Source organism: Rhagoletis zephyria, unplaced genomic scaffold (assembly GCF_001687245.7).
Source record: "Rhagoletis zephyria isolate East Lansing unplaced genomic scaffold, Rhagoletis_zephyria_1.1 Rzeph_scaffold_00027, whole genome shotgun sequence".
NCBI classification, from domain to species: Eukaryota; Metazoa; Arthropoda; class Insecta; order Diptera; family Tephritidae; genus Rhagoletis; species Rhagoletis zephyria.
Genome location: NW_016157111.1, coordinates 62,809 through 78,285, shown reverse-complemented (window position 1 = coordinate 78,285; position 15,477 = coordinate 62,809). Strand labels below are relative to the sequence as shown.

At 34.5% G+C, this 15,477-nt stretch overlaps 1 protein-coding gene across 5 annotated transcripts in view; it reads left to right on the top strand.

Annotated features, from left to right (window-relative positions):
- Mmp1 (Matrix metalloproteinase 1) overlaps window positions 1–14,884 on the top strand; it is a 404,544-nt gene extending 389,660 nt beyond the window's left edge. For 3 of the 5 annotated variants that reach the window (XM_017616709.1, XM_017616717.1, XM_017616702.1), the window contains exon 7: window positions 13,558–14,884. In XM_017616709.1, the coding sequence (XP_017472198.1) occupies window positions 13,558–13,709 (152 nt within the window). In that variant the 3' untranslated portion in view covers window positions 13,710–14,884. The remainder of the gene's footprint in view (window positions 1–13,557) is intronic. The other 2 variants (XR_001847613.1, XR_001847615.1) reach the window with 1 other exon arrangement.
- The last annotated feature ends 593 nt before the right edge of the window (window positions 14,885–15,477 follow it).

Genomic DNA, 15,477 nt, shown 5'->3' with positions numbered 1-15,477 from the left:
GACGGACGGACAGACAGACATGGCTTAATCGATTTCTTTTTTCATCCTGATCATTTATGTATACATTTGTCTATATCTATCTCGATTCGTTTTGGCTGTTACAAACAACCGTTATGTGAACAAAATTAATATACCCTTGTGCACAAGTGCGCTCGGGTATAAAAATTTATTTGCATGTTGCCTGCAATGGAATTCGAACCGACCATCTCCGGATATCAACAACTTGTGACAAGCATCTTTGCGCACTCAGCTACACCCAGCCATATAAATTTGCTTTCAAATGTTGAATATCCATCAACACCACAGCACGCGATTTGTACTATGTATGTATGTGTGTGCTGCGCTCTGCATGCTTGGGGTGCGTATGTACACTTGCATATACATACATACTCAGATGGGAACAGTCAAATAAGTGCGTAATAAATTTTGTATGAAAATATTGGTTTTAAATACGAACATTTTTAAACGATAATCAAATATAAAGTATTCATTTTTACTATGCATTATTTCCCTCAGTGTAATTAAAAACACTTTTTTGCAAAGTTCTTCTTCCGTGTACACTAGTGTTATTAATGAATTTGTAATGCATCTTTTTCTGTCATATAAAAAAATCCAAATTGTATTTCAAAATTTTAGTGTGTTTGCTCGATTAATCAACGTTCGTGAAAATGTCGAGCTTTTTAAGGTACAAGTTTGGCCTATAGGGCCAAGAAGAGAGAGGCCGAAATACGTGAAAGTGAAGAGCTTGAGAAGCTGGCCGACAGAAAAACGCCCGAAAATTTTATCAGAGAGTTAGGCGTCTTACGAAAGGTTTCAAGACCAGGGCGAACTCCTGTAAGAACAACCATGGTGACCTAGTGACCGATGTCCAGAACGGACTTAAATTATGGAGGAAACACTTTTCCATCCTATTGAATGGCAACAGCACTGAAAGTAGTGCAGAAGACGAACCCGAGGCCCCAGTCGATGACGATAGAGTCGATGTCTCACCGCCTGCCTATGACGTGGTACGAATAGCGATTACGCGGCTGAAAAACAAAAAATCTGCTGGAGCTGACGGCCTGCCAGCCGAGCTATTCAAGTACGGCGGCGAGGAGCTGATAAGGTACATGCATCAACTCGTATGCAAAGTATGGTCAGATGAACGCATGCCCGACGACTGGAATTTAAGTGTGCTCCGCCCAATCCACAAGAAAGGCGATCCCGCCATACACGCCAATTACCACGGGATCAGCCTTGTAGCATACAAGGTCTTATCGAGTATATTTTGTGAAAGACTGAAGCACACCGACAACGAACTGATTGAGCCTTATCAGTGTGGCTTTGGACCTAGCAAATCCACCATAGACCAGGTAGTCACAATACGCTAAATCCTGGAATCCTGTTCTGCGTTCTCGGGATTAGATAGAGAAGCAAAGCGAATGGGTCTGATGCTGAACGGGGACGAATCGAAGTATCTCCTGTCATCACACAAACAGTCAGAGCATACGCGTCTTGGCACCCACGGTACAGTTGACAGTTACAAGTTTGAAAAAGTAAACTACTTTGTTTATTTCGGAACCAGCATTAACGCCAGTAATAATGTCAGCCTTGAAGTCCAACGGAGAATCACTCTTGCTAACAAGTGTTACACTTTGGACTGAGTAGGCAATTGAGAAGTGAAGTCCTCTGCCGTCGTACAAACATCACACTCTATAAGTCACTCATCATACCTGTGCTGGTCTATGGCGCGGAGGCATGGACAACGAAAACATCTGATGAAGCGGCTCTTAGAGTTTTAGAGAGAAAGATTCTGCGCAAGATTTACGGGCCTTTGTGAGTTGGCGATGGCGAATACCGCAGACGATTTAACGATGAACTGTATGAGCTTTACAACGATATAGGCTAGCGTTGCCAAATGTCCCGTATTTGCCGGGACATCCCGTATTTTGCATTAAATTTGAAATGTTCCGCCGGGACAAGGGTTTTCCCGAATTTTCGACAATTTCGTTATTAATTTCAACTTGTAATCTACCAGTCAGCATGGTCTTGCTTTAAGGCGGCTATTGTGAGTAGGTCATTAGCAAGCATTATTGCATGCAATTCTGTAAGAGAAATATAGCTAAAAATTACCGTTGATTTTTAGTAATTTCCATATAAAAGTCAGTTTTGTTCATGCGTTATAACTACGGTGACCATCCGGCCTTTATTTTAAAGGACAGTCCTTTTTTTTAACCCCCTGTCCATTATAATTTTTTTCAAAATAAAGGACGCCTTTTGTCCTTTATTTCTTAAACTGTCCTTTAAATCAGCTCTGCATTTTTCAGAGGTAAGTTTTTAAACCCAATATGAAAAGTAAAAATGTCCCTTATAAAATATAATAAAAACCTTCGCCAGTTTGTTTCTCACCCCACTTAAGAGTTTCTATTTAATCGGTAATCTTTGTACAATCTATAAAGCACAGGGAAAGTTGTGCCCAGGATAGTGTTGCACGCTGAGTTTCCAGCTCCACTGAAAGAAGATAAACCCCCTTCTGCACAGTGGTTCAAAACCGGCATTTAGTGTTCGTAATTCACTGGAGCCTTCATTTTTCACTTAATTTGATTACTTTTTACTTTTTTTATGAAAGATTACAATATTTGCCAGAGACCAGTTGAGCCTGATATTTTAATTCTTATTTGATTATATAACATTTTTTTGTACAAAATGCAGAAAAAGTAGCAATTTTGAAGAAAACGTAACTCCTGTTCCAGTTAATAAATGTTACATAACAAAAACTAATTGAAAACAATTGTATGGTTCACCCAAAGTAAAAAAATTACACAAAAAAAAATTTTGAAATGTTATAAAAACATTTTCACCAAAATAAATATTTTTGTTTTGTTTTTAATAAAAAGTTGGTTGCAAAATAAAGGCTCCGGTGAATTATGAACATTAAATCTCAATTTTGAACCGCTGTGTGCTGGCTTCATCGTGCAGTATGAATTAGGGTAAACGCGTTTTGGTAGTGAGGATGGCGAAGTTCTTGAAAAGATTTGGCTTAATTTTTCGCTACTGCAGGGAAACTTCTACAATTAAATAACATAATTAACTGGTAAATATTTGATTTAAATTATGATATGGGTAAGGTACTTTTATCATACAGTTTGTATGTATGTATCCCCAAATCATTTTGAAAAAAATGTCCTTTATTTTACGTTGGTTAATATGGTCACCTTAGTTATAAGGAAGAAAATTCGCAACACCATCCACAAAAAAAATTCTAAAAAATCAATGGTAATTTTTAGTTACTTGGAGCTTTGTTTGAATATGATATAAAACTGCATACTCAAAATCTTTCTATGAAATCTAATAAAAAATCTAAATTTTCTTATACATTTTTTTAATTTTAATTAGTTTTTGTAAACTTCCTGCAAGCTTTGAAACTTTTATTTATGTAGCATCTGATATAGATCGACCCACATTTTAAATGAAAATTATTAACAATAAATAAATAAAGATGAGTTGCCAACAGCATTATTTTGAGTTTTGCTGCTATTATTTTGAACGAAACTGTATGATTTTTATGGGTTTTGGTGGTTTTTAGGGTTTGGTTCGTATTTAGGCTTTTAAAGCAAAGGCTTTATTTTTAATATTTCTATTGAGCTTTGTACCACGATTATTTTATTAATAAAAATTTAAAAAGCAACAAAGTCTAAGCGGTAGAAGTTATAGCAGCTTTTTCGGAGATCACCACATCTCCTCATCAGACTTCTTTTTTCTAGACTTCAGCAGGGATCGTACTCGCGTCTTCGATGTACAAAGGCAGAAGCGTTAACCACTGAGCTATGCACACCCCGTAATCTCGTGTTGCTAATTCATTTTCCTTATTCAACCAACTACTATCAAGTGCAGCTGATTTGCCGCTATTTAAACTCGATAGCGTGGTTGTTGTTGTCAATTCCATACATCTATTTGGTTTATTGTATAGTTTCAGGCAGGCTCTTCCTAAACTATGTATTTGTCAATGTTATTGTGGCTTATTAACATTTAATTTTAATATTTTTATTGAGCTTTGTACCACGAATATTTTATTAGGAAGAGCCTGCCGGAAACTATACAAGAAAGCAAAACGCATGTATAGAATTGACAACAACAACCAAGCTGTCAGGTTTAAATAGCGGCAAATCAGCTGCACTTGATAGTAGTTGGTTGAATAAGGAAAAATGAATTTGCAACAAGAGTTTACGGGATGTACGTAGCTCAGTGGTTAATGCTTCTGACTTTGTACATCGATGACGCGGATTCGATCCCTGCTGAAGTCTAGAAAAAAGAAGTCTGATGAGGAGATGTGGTGATCTCCGAAATAGCTGCTATAACTTCTACCGCTTAGACTTTGTCGCTTTTTCCATTTTTATACCCGAGCGCTCTTGTGCACAAGGGTATATTTACTTTGTTCACATAACGGTTGTTTGTNAAGTCTGTCTATCCGTCCGTCTGTCCGCCCGTCCGTGTACACGATAACTCGAGCAAAAATTGAGATATCTCAACGAAATTTGGTATGTAGGNGAATAGAGAAATCGAGAAGTCTGTCTATCCGTCCGTCTGTCCGCCCGTCCGTGTACACGATAACTCGAGCAAAAATTGAGATATCTCAACGAAATTTGCTATGGAGGTTTCCATTTATCCAAGGTAGGTTGGTATTGAAAATGGGCGAAATCAGACTGTAACCACGCCCACTTCCTATATAACGGTTTTCAGAAATACGAAAACTTAAACAAAAATCGACTGAAGATTATTCACTCAAAATTGATATTGATGCTTGCAACAATTCTTTACCAAGAAATACGTTTGTGATAAAATTTTGGAAAACGGGGGTGGCACCGCCCACTTATGATCGCATATATGTATCTCGGTAACCGTTCTACCAATTTGTACCAAACTCGGTATGGTTATTATGCTTGCCACATAAAAGCAAAACACATGAAAATTATTGAAATCGGACTAAAATTACGGCCGCTTTTCATATAACGGTAAATTTCAGAAACGCTTGAAACTGCAATATTTCGAAATATAAGTACGCTAATTTACTCAAATAGATACACCCCGGCTTACCACCTAGCGGTAGCTTTCGGAAAGGTGAAAAAACATATATTTAATACTTGCGCCGGGTATTTAATTTTTGGCTCCACCCGAACTTAGNGAAATATTAAAATTAAATGTTAATAAGCCACAATAACATTGACAAATACAAATGCTTTATTTCTCATTTGTCCCGTTAAGTTTTTGTAAATCCCGTATATTTGGGACAAATAATGCGTTTATTCCATATGGCTGGAAAAAAATCTGGCAACACTAATATAGACATATTGCAGAGGATTAAAAATCAGCGGCTCCGCTGGCTAGGTCATGTCATTCGAATGGACACCGACGCTCCAGCTCTGAAAGTATTCAACGCGGGTCGCGATGATGGTACGAGAGGAAGAGGAAGGGCTCCTCTGCGTTGGAAAGACCAGGTGGAGAAGGACTTAGCTTCACTTGGCATTTCCAATTGGCGGTCAGTTGGCACAGAAGAGAAACGACTGGCGTGTTGTTTTGACTCGGCCAAACTCGCTTAGGCGTTTCAAATAACTAAAAAATTTCCGCTGATTTTTTAGAACTTTTTTTGTCCCATTTGCTTCCATATAACGAATACACACAGTTTATTTCTATATGGAAGAAAATTGTAACATCTTTGACGAAAAAATCTAAAAAAACAACGGTACATTTTTTATCCATTTGAAACATATACCTTTTTCTAATAGAATTCAATGGGCTGCTAACTGCATACTCAGAATCTTTTTAGGAAATCTAATTGAAAAAGCGCGAATTTTTTACGAAAGCTTTTTGTATTTTTTTTTAAATATTGCACAAAGTTTGAAACTTGTATTTACACGGGTTTTGTTATCAATTAACCCATCAAAAGAAAAAGTAAAATACATGTAAACTATGGAGCCAATTGGCATTGTGGTTGTCGTTTTTGTATCCTTGCTACCATCATGTATAAATTCGCCAAGGTTTATACTTTAACACTTTTAAATGAATTCGCCTTGTATGTATGTATTAGAGGTATACGCCGCCGAGCCACGCCGCCGCCGCCGCCGTTTTTTGTCATTCCTCACGCGCCGCCGCCGAGTTACGAAAATATCGGCGCGGCGGCGGCATTCGGCGCCTAAGGAATTTTGTACAAAATTTTCATGATGTATGTACATTGAATACATCGTTTGAAGGAACTAAATACTACTTGTATAAAACACAATTTTACGAAATGAAAATTACATTTTTAAACTAGTTTTCTTTTGCATAATTTGGGCCACTGGACAAGAATATGATCTCCTTAATTTTTCCAAAAATAGCGTAACTCAAAAAAAACATAGGTAACATATTTTTTGACGAAAGCGTTTATTACAGTTAAATTGGGATCGAATACTGGTAATCTAACGATTTTTTCCGCAGTAGACAATTCTTTTCAATACTACAACAATACTACTTTCTTATACACCTACTACAACAACAAGAAAGTTGTAACACATCAAAAACTTTAACGCCAATATCTCAGAAAGCAGTTATAATAGAAGGGGCCTCTTTGCATCTAACTCCTCAATTATTGGAGATAAAACAAAGACAAGTAGATTTTTCTTAATATTTTAAACAAACACAGTTTTTGCTAATATTTACATTCGTAAGTTGTTTTATTCTGGGGTCCCACATACGTATACAAGTACTAGGTGGCTGTGTGAAAATTACGTTAGCATTCCCCAGGAAGGTTTTGCTCCCCCGCATCGCAATGTTTTCTACACAGGGTTAAAGTTCCCTCTTTATGGTAAACATTAGTATTATTTTTCATTACATTCGGTTCTCCTTAGAAAAATTGGGCGCTTCATATTTTTGGTTAAATTTTAACCACCTATAAGCCATTTGTTTCAACAGTGGGTCAAAACGACCCGTTCTGGTTCGAGTTGATGAGTTAATACTTTTGGGAAAAAAGTAGACCAACCGTGTTTTCAATATGTAATCCGCAACAAATCGTTAGAACTCCGTAATTTAACATAACGGTTGATAAGATTATTGCAAAAATTTCTTGAGAGCGACATAAATTACCCCAATAACTAAACTTTTAAAGTTTTTCTCTTTCTTTAAATTTAAATAGTACATACGGATCTGTAGAGAACATAGAGATCCGTGTGTGTATGTATGTATATACCTCAGACCTTTTTCTGTTCGCCCATCAATCAGCGCCAGACACTCAAAATTTTAATTCAAGTAGGAAGTAACAATATTTAAATTTAAAACTAATTCAATAATGAAATAAATATAATTATAATAATAGAATAATTGGCATGGCGAATGCCTAACGCTGACGAGTTGAAATGATAAGATTAGTAGCCTCATGGCTCTTTGAAATCTACCGTATGAGCAGTAGCGCCGGCGTTTCCAGACGCGCCGGCGTCGCCGCCGCCGCCGAATATTTTTGAAGTTGACCAAGGCATATTAAATAAGGTGGAGGTGATTTTGACATTTCTCTCTTTTGAACACCGACTATAATGTCAAGTGATGAATAACTTTTAACCCTTTTCAACTTGCATTCTGTATGGCAAGAGCCAAGACGTTAAAGTAGTGTGATACTTTAAGGCGCCTAGCCCGAAGCTAGAAGACTTCGTTGGGAGAACAGCTGCGGTGTTCAATTGGAAGATTCCTCCCGTGTCTGTGAAAATCATTTCAACACGAGTGATTTTATTACTTGCCCATTGCAGGCAAATATTTTTAAGTGAAAGCGTTTATACCCAGGTGCAGTTCCCATGCCCTGGGAGGTTCCTGTGCCTGAAATTCCTGAAGAGAGGTTCAAAACTGAGTAAGTCTGCAAGAAATAAGTATTTTCATACAAAATTATGCTCACTTACCACGTCGGGACCTGGATTTACACTGATACGTATGTAGAAGAAAATATTAAATCATTTTTTTATAAGTGCCGGATGTTTTTACCTCCCTTTTATTAGCTTGGGATGTAACTACATATGTAATATTGATGCGCCTAAAAGATGCAGCGATTTTTTTAAATTTTCATTCTTAAAGTAACCTGATGACAGTACGAATGGAAGTTATGGAAAGCGATTTTTTAGTTTTTTAAACTATGGCTGCGTTTTTTTATACATTCCAGACAACCCCATCTCACAGGCAGGATAAACGAATGCGTTTGAAATATACAGTAACATATTATCAAGACCGTTCTAAAGAATACGTAAACAAAAAAGTGTATTCCAAACGTTCAGAATGGATAAAGAAATGCAGCCTATATTTTTTAGAATTAAATATTTAAATAAGCTAAACGCGGAAAAATATTGGGCGAATAGAAACAAAACGGTGTATAAAACAGTTTCATAAACATTTCTTTCATATAATTACGTGGTTTCCTTTATAAGGTATTCGTTTCTGTCCATATGTATGTATAGTGTGACCACTTTTTCAAAAACTCATTTACGTACACAAAAGATTGTAGCAACACAAAATTTTAAAGAAAACTTTTGGAAACGATTTTATTGCTGTTTATTAGTCGATATCCAAACACATTTTTGACGTACAAACTTCAGCATATTTGTTTGCGAATTGAGAAATATTTAGGTACATACATACATTCAAAGCAGAAATAATGCAATTGCTGCTAAATTACAAAAGTGTCGGCCTATGTAATCAATTCATTGATTTTGAGTAGTTTTCCTGAACGCGTATTTTCCATCTGATGCAATTTCTTTCAGCATTTGAGGCTGCTTCTTTACGAATTCGAAAAATTCCGTACAAGTCATTTTAATGTTGTACCGAACAAACAAAAGATCTCGCAAAGTCTCGATTTTCAGTTGTAACTTCTCATCGCTCCAAATCTGATTGATCAAAGAAAATACGCGTTCAATACGCCCACTTTTAATTTTTGTTTTATCTCAACGGCCGCTATACCTCACTTATGCCTCAAAACGAGTCTACGATACGAATGAGTTTAATATACAAAGACTCAAATGAGTTAGTTGAATGAACTGACTCCCCAAAGTGAGTTGGAGTCATTGAGTCAACTCCTATAAATTTGCTGAGTTACCCACCTTTAACGGACACAAGAAAAACACAAATAAAGTATTCAGCAGACAGCGTTGCCAGTATTGGCGATTTTATCGTCATTTTGACGATTTTTTAATGAGGTGTTTACACTTTCCATCAACTGATTCATTATAATATTTTTAGTTTTTATTAGTCAAAATTTGCATGTTCCTATGTATGTTGTGCGCTCCTATCGATAAAATTTACGTACAACAATATTTCTTCGATTCAATTTACGTACATTTTCGTGATTTTGTGGTTAGCTTCGGTACACGGTACATGGCTACAAATTTACGTACTGTACGTGTCATTTACGTACAGTTGGTCACACTATGTATGTACATATATGTGCCCATAAGAACCCAGCCAGCAAAGAAACATTAATTTTGCCGACAGTGCAGTTTAGTTCAATATTCCGTATCCGAAAACGCTTACAAAAAACTTCTACCGTTATCATCAATTTTCGTATCCGGAAAACGTTCATTTGAAAGCAATAATTGTATTTTATTTGCTCAAGCTAAACATTTGAAAGCATGCATGCGTAGTCGGCAGTGGCTGAGCGTGCAGAAGAGTGTGCCGCTATTTGTTAGCTTCCAGAATTATTTTATTTTATTATTTTATTTTTTTTGACCCATGAAAAAGTATCTGCGAAGTGCAGAAGGAAAGCGTATTGAAGGAAAAATTCAATCAGACAAATTTCAGAAAAAACAGCCGAAAACGTAGCCTTTTCACCACCATTTTCGGTACTTTTGTGTACATACTTTTCTGCCGCACACTGTACTGGGAAAACGGATTATTAAAGTATGCGGAAATGGAATCGGTAGACGGGCAAAAATCCGGTTTTCCTCGACTTTTTCCCCGTTTTCGGATCGGTTTTCGGATTTTTTGCTGGCTGAGAAGTGATTCAATTAAGATTCTTTGAAGGTAATATTGGAGTAATTCTTAAAATTAGTATGCGTACATTTGTAAATATGTATTTATGATGATGCGTTTTCATGGTGAAATTATAAACTGGTGAAGTAATAAAACAGCCTTCACGTTTTATTTTCCTGACATTCGGCTATCTTATACAAATTTTTAAAGCAAATTTTAGAATATGATAGTGTCAAATCTTTCATCTGGTATAATTTCACCATGAGCCAATTTACACGACGACTTTTCACCATGCGTTTTTTTCACGTTCCGTTCCCTTTTAAAAAAAGTCTTCGAAAATCCTCGTGCATTTACACGATGACTTTTTTGCGGCATTCCTTGCGTTTTTTTACATTTAAGCGTCAAATTTTCTTTGGTCAACTCTTTCGTCCTCATTTTTAAAGCGGAGCGAATCGCGAACTCAAAGTAAAAATACGAAAAAGTGAATTCGATGAAGCGAAACGTCAAAAAAACCCTCGAATTCGCTCACCGTGTGTACTTTTTGCCTACAAGCTCGCCTAGTATTTTCGATATTTTTCTCTTGGGAGAGAACAGATGACATTTCGCCGGAATTTTGCTGTTGAACATTTTTAACTGGAGATTTTAAACGAACGTACCTATAGACTAACCAACATTTAACAGAACTGTTACGAACGGCTTTAACTGACGTAAAACCAGATTTTGAAAATTTGGCCAAAGAATCTTACTTACATTAGAATAATAATAAAATTAATGTTTTTCATTTCTAATAATAATTTTATTTAAAAATATTTTTTTTTGTTTTTCTTGTGGCTCTTTGTAGCATTTAGAATTTACATGTGTTTCTTTTCGGCCTCGGCCTTGCCCAGCCCTGTTATATGCCTTGGCATTAAATGAGTATTTTCACTCATGAAAGTATCATGTTTGAAAAGTTTGCTATAATATTTTCATTCAAAAATTAGAAATTTAAAGCATAAATCAATACAATGAAATTAATTGTGTTACTGTGAGCGTTAGGGACAGAAAGTGTCATAAAGTATAACCTAATTGTTTTCTCTAATTGCACGATGTATGCAATTAAGCAAGCAACGACTAACTGGTTCCCGTAATTATTAAATTAACAAGTAATTTTTAACAAAAAAAAACCCAACTTAAAAAAAATATATATATATCTATATATATTTCATGATCCAATGAACGGATCTAAACCAGATTATTATGGGACAACCTCTGAGACACTACCTTTCCGATGCAAAAAGAAGAATGGAAATCGGTTGACGTGGTCCAAAGTTATGCGGTAACATACATACAAAAAAAAAAAATTTCCGACGAACTGATAACATCCTCTTTTTTTGGAAGTCGGTTAAAAAGAGCTGTAATTTTTCGTGCACACGTTTGTGCGGGGTCACTGTACATGCATTATATTTCTCCTATAATTCAGAAATGTCAATGTATGTATATGTGTTTTTTAGCTTTATTTTCATTGCAGTAAACTATATTAAGCTGGTTGCTTTTGGATATAATTCATAGGCGTATACTTGAAGCCTCAAATCAATTCGTAGCATAACTTTTGAGTTATAGATGTTTTTATACAAAAAAAATATTAAAAATAAAAACAAGTGAATTTTTTGTGTAAATTTTAAAAGGTGAAAAATTAATTATGTCATAACTTTCGAAGCACACCATATACTAGTTTTATGGGCAATTAGTACTTATGTGAACACTTAATATGTAGTAGATAACTAAAATGTGCCCTAAAAAATAACTAAATGGCAAGTAACTCTAAGTTTGTTACTCTACTTTTCACAATTGTCTAAGTTTTCGATTTACCGCGTATAGTTTTTGAAGCATTTCTTTTTAAAAACTTTTGAAGTATGTATTGTATTCTACAAACAATTACGAATAATAGTGCCTTAGCAAGAGGTGTGCTTTCAGAATAAACCAACTTTTAAAGATAAAATATTCCGAGACCTTGAGCGTAATTTTTATTTCGAAAACATCTTAATTGAAGGCACATTGGGAAAATGCATCGAAGCGATTTAAATCTTTTTAACCGACTTCCAAAAAAGGAGGAGGTTATCAGTTCGTCGGAATATTTTTTTTTTATGTATGTTACCGCATAACTTTGCACCACGTCAACCGATTTCAATAATTCTTTTTGCAACGGAAAGGTAGTGTCTCAGAGGTGGTCGTCCCATACTAATTTGGTTTAAATCCGATCATTGGATCATGAAATATATAGATATATATATATTTTTTAAGTCGGTTTTTTTTTTGCTAAAAATTACTTGTTATAACTATTAGTCCTTATAACGTTAAATATGCCTGTAAAATGCTTCAATAAAATGTTCACTAGAAGTGTGTAAAAACCCCGATTTACTACTTCTAATGATGGTCCTTCTTGTAGTCAGAATATTTCGAGCGTGATATCAATCAAATCAACATGCCCGATTGGCTTCACTTTTCGAGATACCGGTACTTGAAACGTTGCTTCAATTTTAACTATTTTATAAAACCACTCCCTTAGTTTTGAAGATATTTTAGTAAAATTTCGCACACGACTATTTTAATGATACATTCACTATCTCTTAAAATCATTGAAATCGGTTCACTATAACATCTAGCTCCCATATAACTCCTCCAGTTAGGCAGGTAAAAACCCGGTATGTGCAAAATTTTAGTAAAATAACTTAAAAACTTAGGGAGTTATTTATAAAACATTTAAAACTGAATCAAATTTTCAAGTACCGTTATCTCGAAAAGCGGAGCCAATCTTGTAAAACGGGGGATGCTATTGAATTCAGCACGTCCCAATTAAGTAAGTTCAACTTCCAATATCTTTGCTCAAAATTTACAACTAGCACAGCGTAATGTGATCCCAGCTTTTTTTTGTTTATTATTTCAGCTATCTAAATGTTTATTCCTCGTCTAACTTTTGAAGCACTTGATGAAAATGAATTACACTATTTATCGATTTATTAAGAAATTATGAATAGATTGATGTATAAAACATAGGTGTGCCCACAAATTGAAAAAAATAAAATTTGTGTTTTGAAAGTGTACCTGTTTTTTAGATTTGTTTTACATTTTATATGCATAGTACAGTTTAGTTTTAATGTTTTATTTGTTTGTTTGTTATTTGTTTTTTTTTTTACTTTCTAAACAAACCTGCATATCCACATACACGTACATAGCTTTGACACTTTTAATATTACATGTGTACATTTATACATTGCCATAAATAAGGGCCCGCATATGTATGTATGTTATTTCCGCAGTTATTCATAATAAATATCATCATCATGAATGCAAAATGATTTACTTACATTTTTTAAATATTCCGTTCGTTTTTCCTCAGATAAAACCCCATACCAAATTTTAATGCCATCTTTAGCACAGTTACAAAACTGTTCCTTTGGGTGTAAATTTGAAACGGTTGTTGTCTCTTCCATAAAATTTGAAATTCGTAAAATCGGACCTTTTGCATTGATTGTGACGATATACAGATAATAGTGTTTTACCATATTCACTTTGTAACTTAAATTTCATGAAACTAATGCATTTTTATACGTATGTCATATATAGGAAATGATGACCATCAAGCGCACGACGAATCCCCGGAAGCTGATGCCTCAAGACAAAGCAATTCCGCCCGGAAATTTCAAGGAGCGCAAATCTGGAGCACGCTGCTGACGACGGCATTGATGATGTTCATGTATAAATTTAAGAGCAGCTAAAACATTAACTAGGAGATAATAAATCTGCATATACAAATGTACATATCCATATGTACAAATACATATGTATATACATATGAGCTACATACATATGTATGTAGGCATTAAACTAAAGCCATATCAACGATTGTTATGTATGCTAGATATGAAGATAAAGGATGGGTGCATTCACCCTAATGCAATTCAAATGAATTTTGCCAGTTATTCTTTAAGCGTTGTGAACATGGAAACTAGCTTTAATAAAATCCATAAATACTTTTTTGCATACTTATACTGTTAATATTGTATGTAAGACCATTTCTTAGATTAAGTTAAGTAGGTGGGAATGAATTGTGACATTTAACGTTTTCATTTGTAAAATATGTATTCACTTGCTTTAAACGAAATCGAAAAGAAATAATTCTGTAAACCCCAAAAGGCATCGCTTTGAAATACTGAAGAAATTCCTGTACCAATTCTTACATAAATGAGTGACTCTTCACTGGCGCTCGATTTGACTATACATTGGTATGCATTATCGTCCCTCCAAACGGAATTGATCACTGAAAAAAATTTAAATTTTTGAAACGATCTGTAACTCAGCAAGAGGAAATAAATTTCAATTGCAGTTCAGTTTGAAACCAAAATTTATATTATTGTGAATACCCTTTTAAATTCATAGACACCTATTAAATTTAATAAAATTAGTAAATAGCTACAAAAAGATATCGAAAAATTCCGTATTTATACATAAATGAAGGAATCAGAAATAAAGTAACTATGTACATACATTCCACAATTTACATATTTCTATATCAAGAATGGAGTGATAGTATTGGCATATTATTTAATTTATGTGTACATATGTAGGTGCATTATTTGCCAACAAAAATTAGAAAAAGTATGTTCTCCTGCCTTGAAGTCGTTGTACAGTAAATATAAATTATGTTATATAAATAAGGAATATTTGTAAGATATTATTGTAAAAGAATATAATGTGTTATATCAAAATATATAGTTTAGCAATACTTATAAACAAATAACATTACATAAATAATATGTATGTATATATGTATTTCATATGTAGACAAATTCGAATAACGGAATTAATATTTAACTCCGAATATTGTAGTCATTTGAGAATTGTACATACACGAATAAGTTTAAATGCATCAGTCTTGACATACATACAAAAATACGTCGTTTTACTTTTATATTAGGACACTAAAACTCTGTAACTCGTTAATTTCCACGTCTTTAAAACTTTGTTTGACAACTCGACAAATAAATTGATACTTAGTACATATCTTTCTAGTAAAATTGGTTTACTTGTATCGCGGTATTCGTCGGTTTTGAAGGTAGTTTAAATCAGAAGTGGAGCTAATGGTGCCAAAATCGTAACAGATCTACACTGAGAAAAAAATTCCTTGATGTTATGAAAAAAGTATGATCAATTGGCAATTACTGTCAAATTATATAATTCTGGATAATTCCGTACCAACTCGATTAATTTTCCCTCCATACCAAACAAAACTTGTAATAGAATACCGTCACCTCATCAGTGAAATACGCAAACAAATCTTTGCCGAGTTAACTGCACTCTAAAAAATGTTTGTTTAAATTTAAGCATATTAAAAGAGGTAACCAGTTTCCTCTCTTAATGTATGCAAATTTGCACACCGTGTTAATCAATTTAAATATTGCTTTTTAACTTTTACTTACCATATGTGTGGCGTAGAACAAATTTGAAATTTGTTTGTTGAATTCTAAACACTTAAGGCCAAATTCA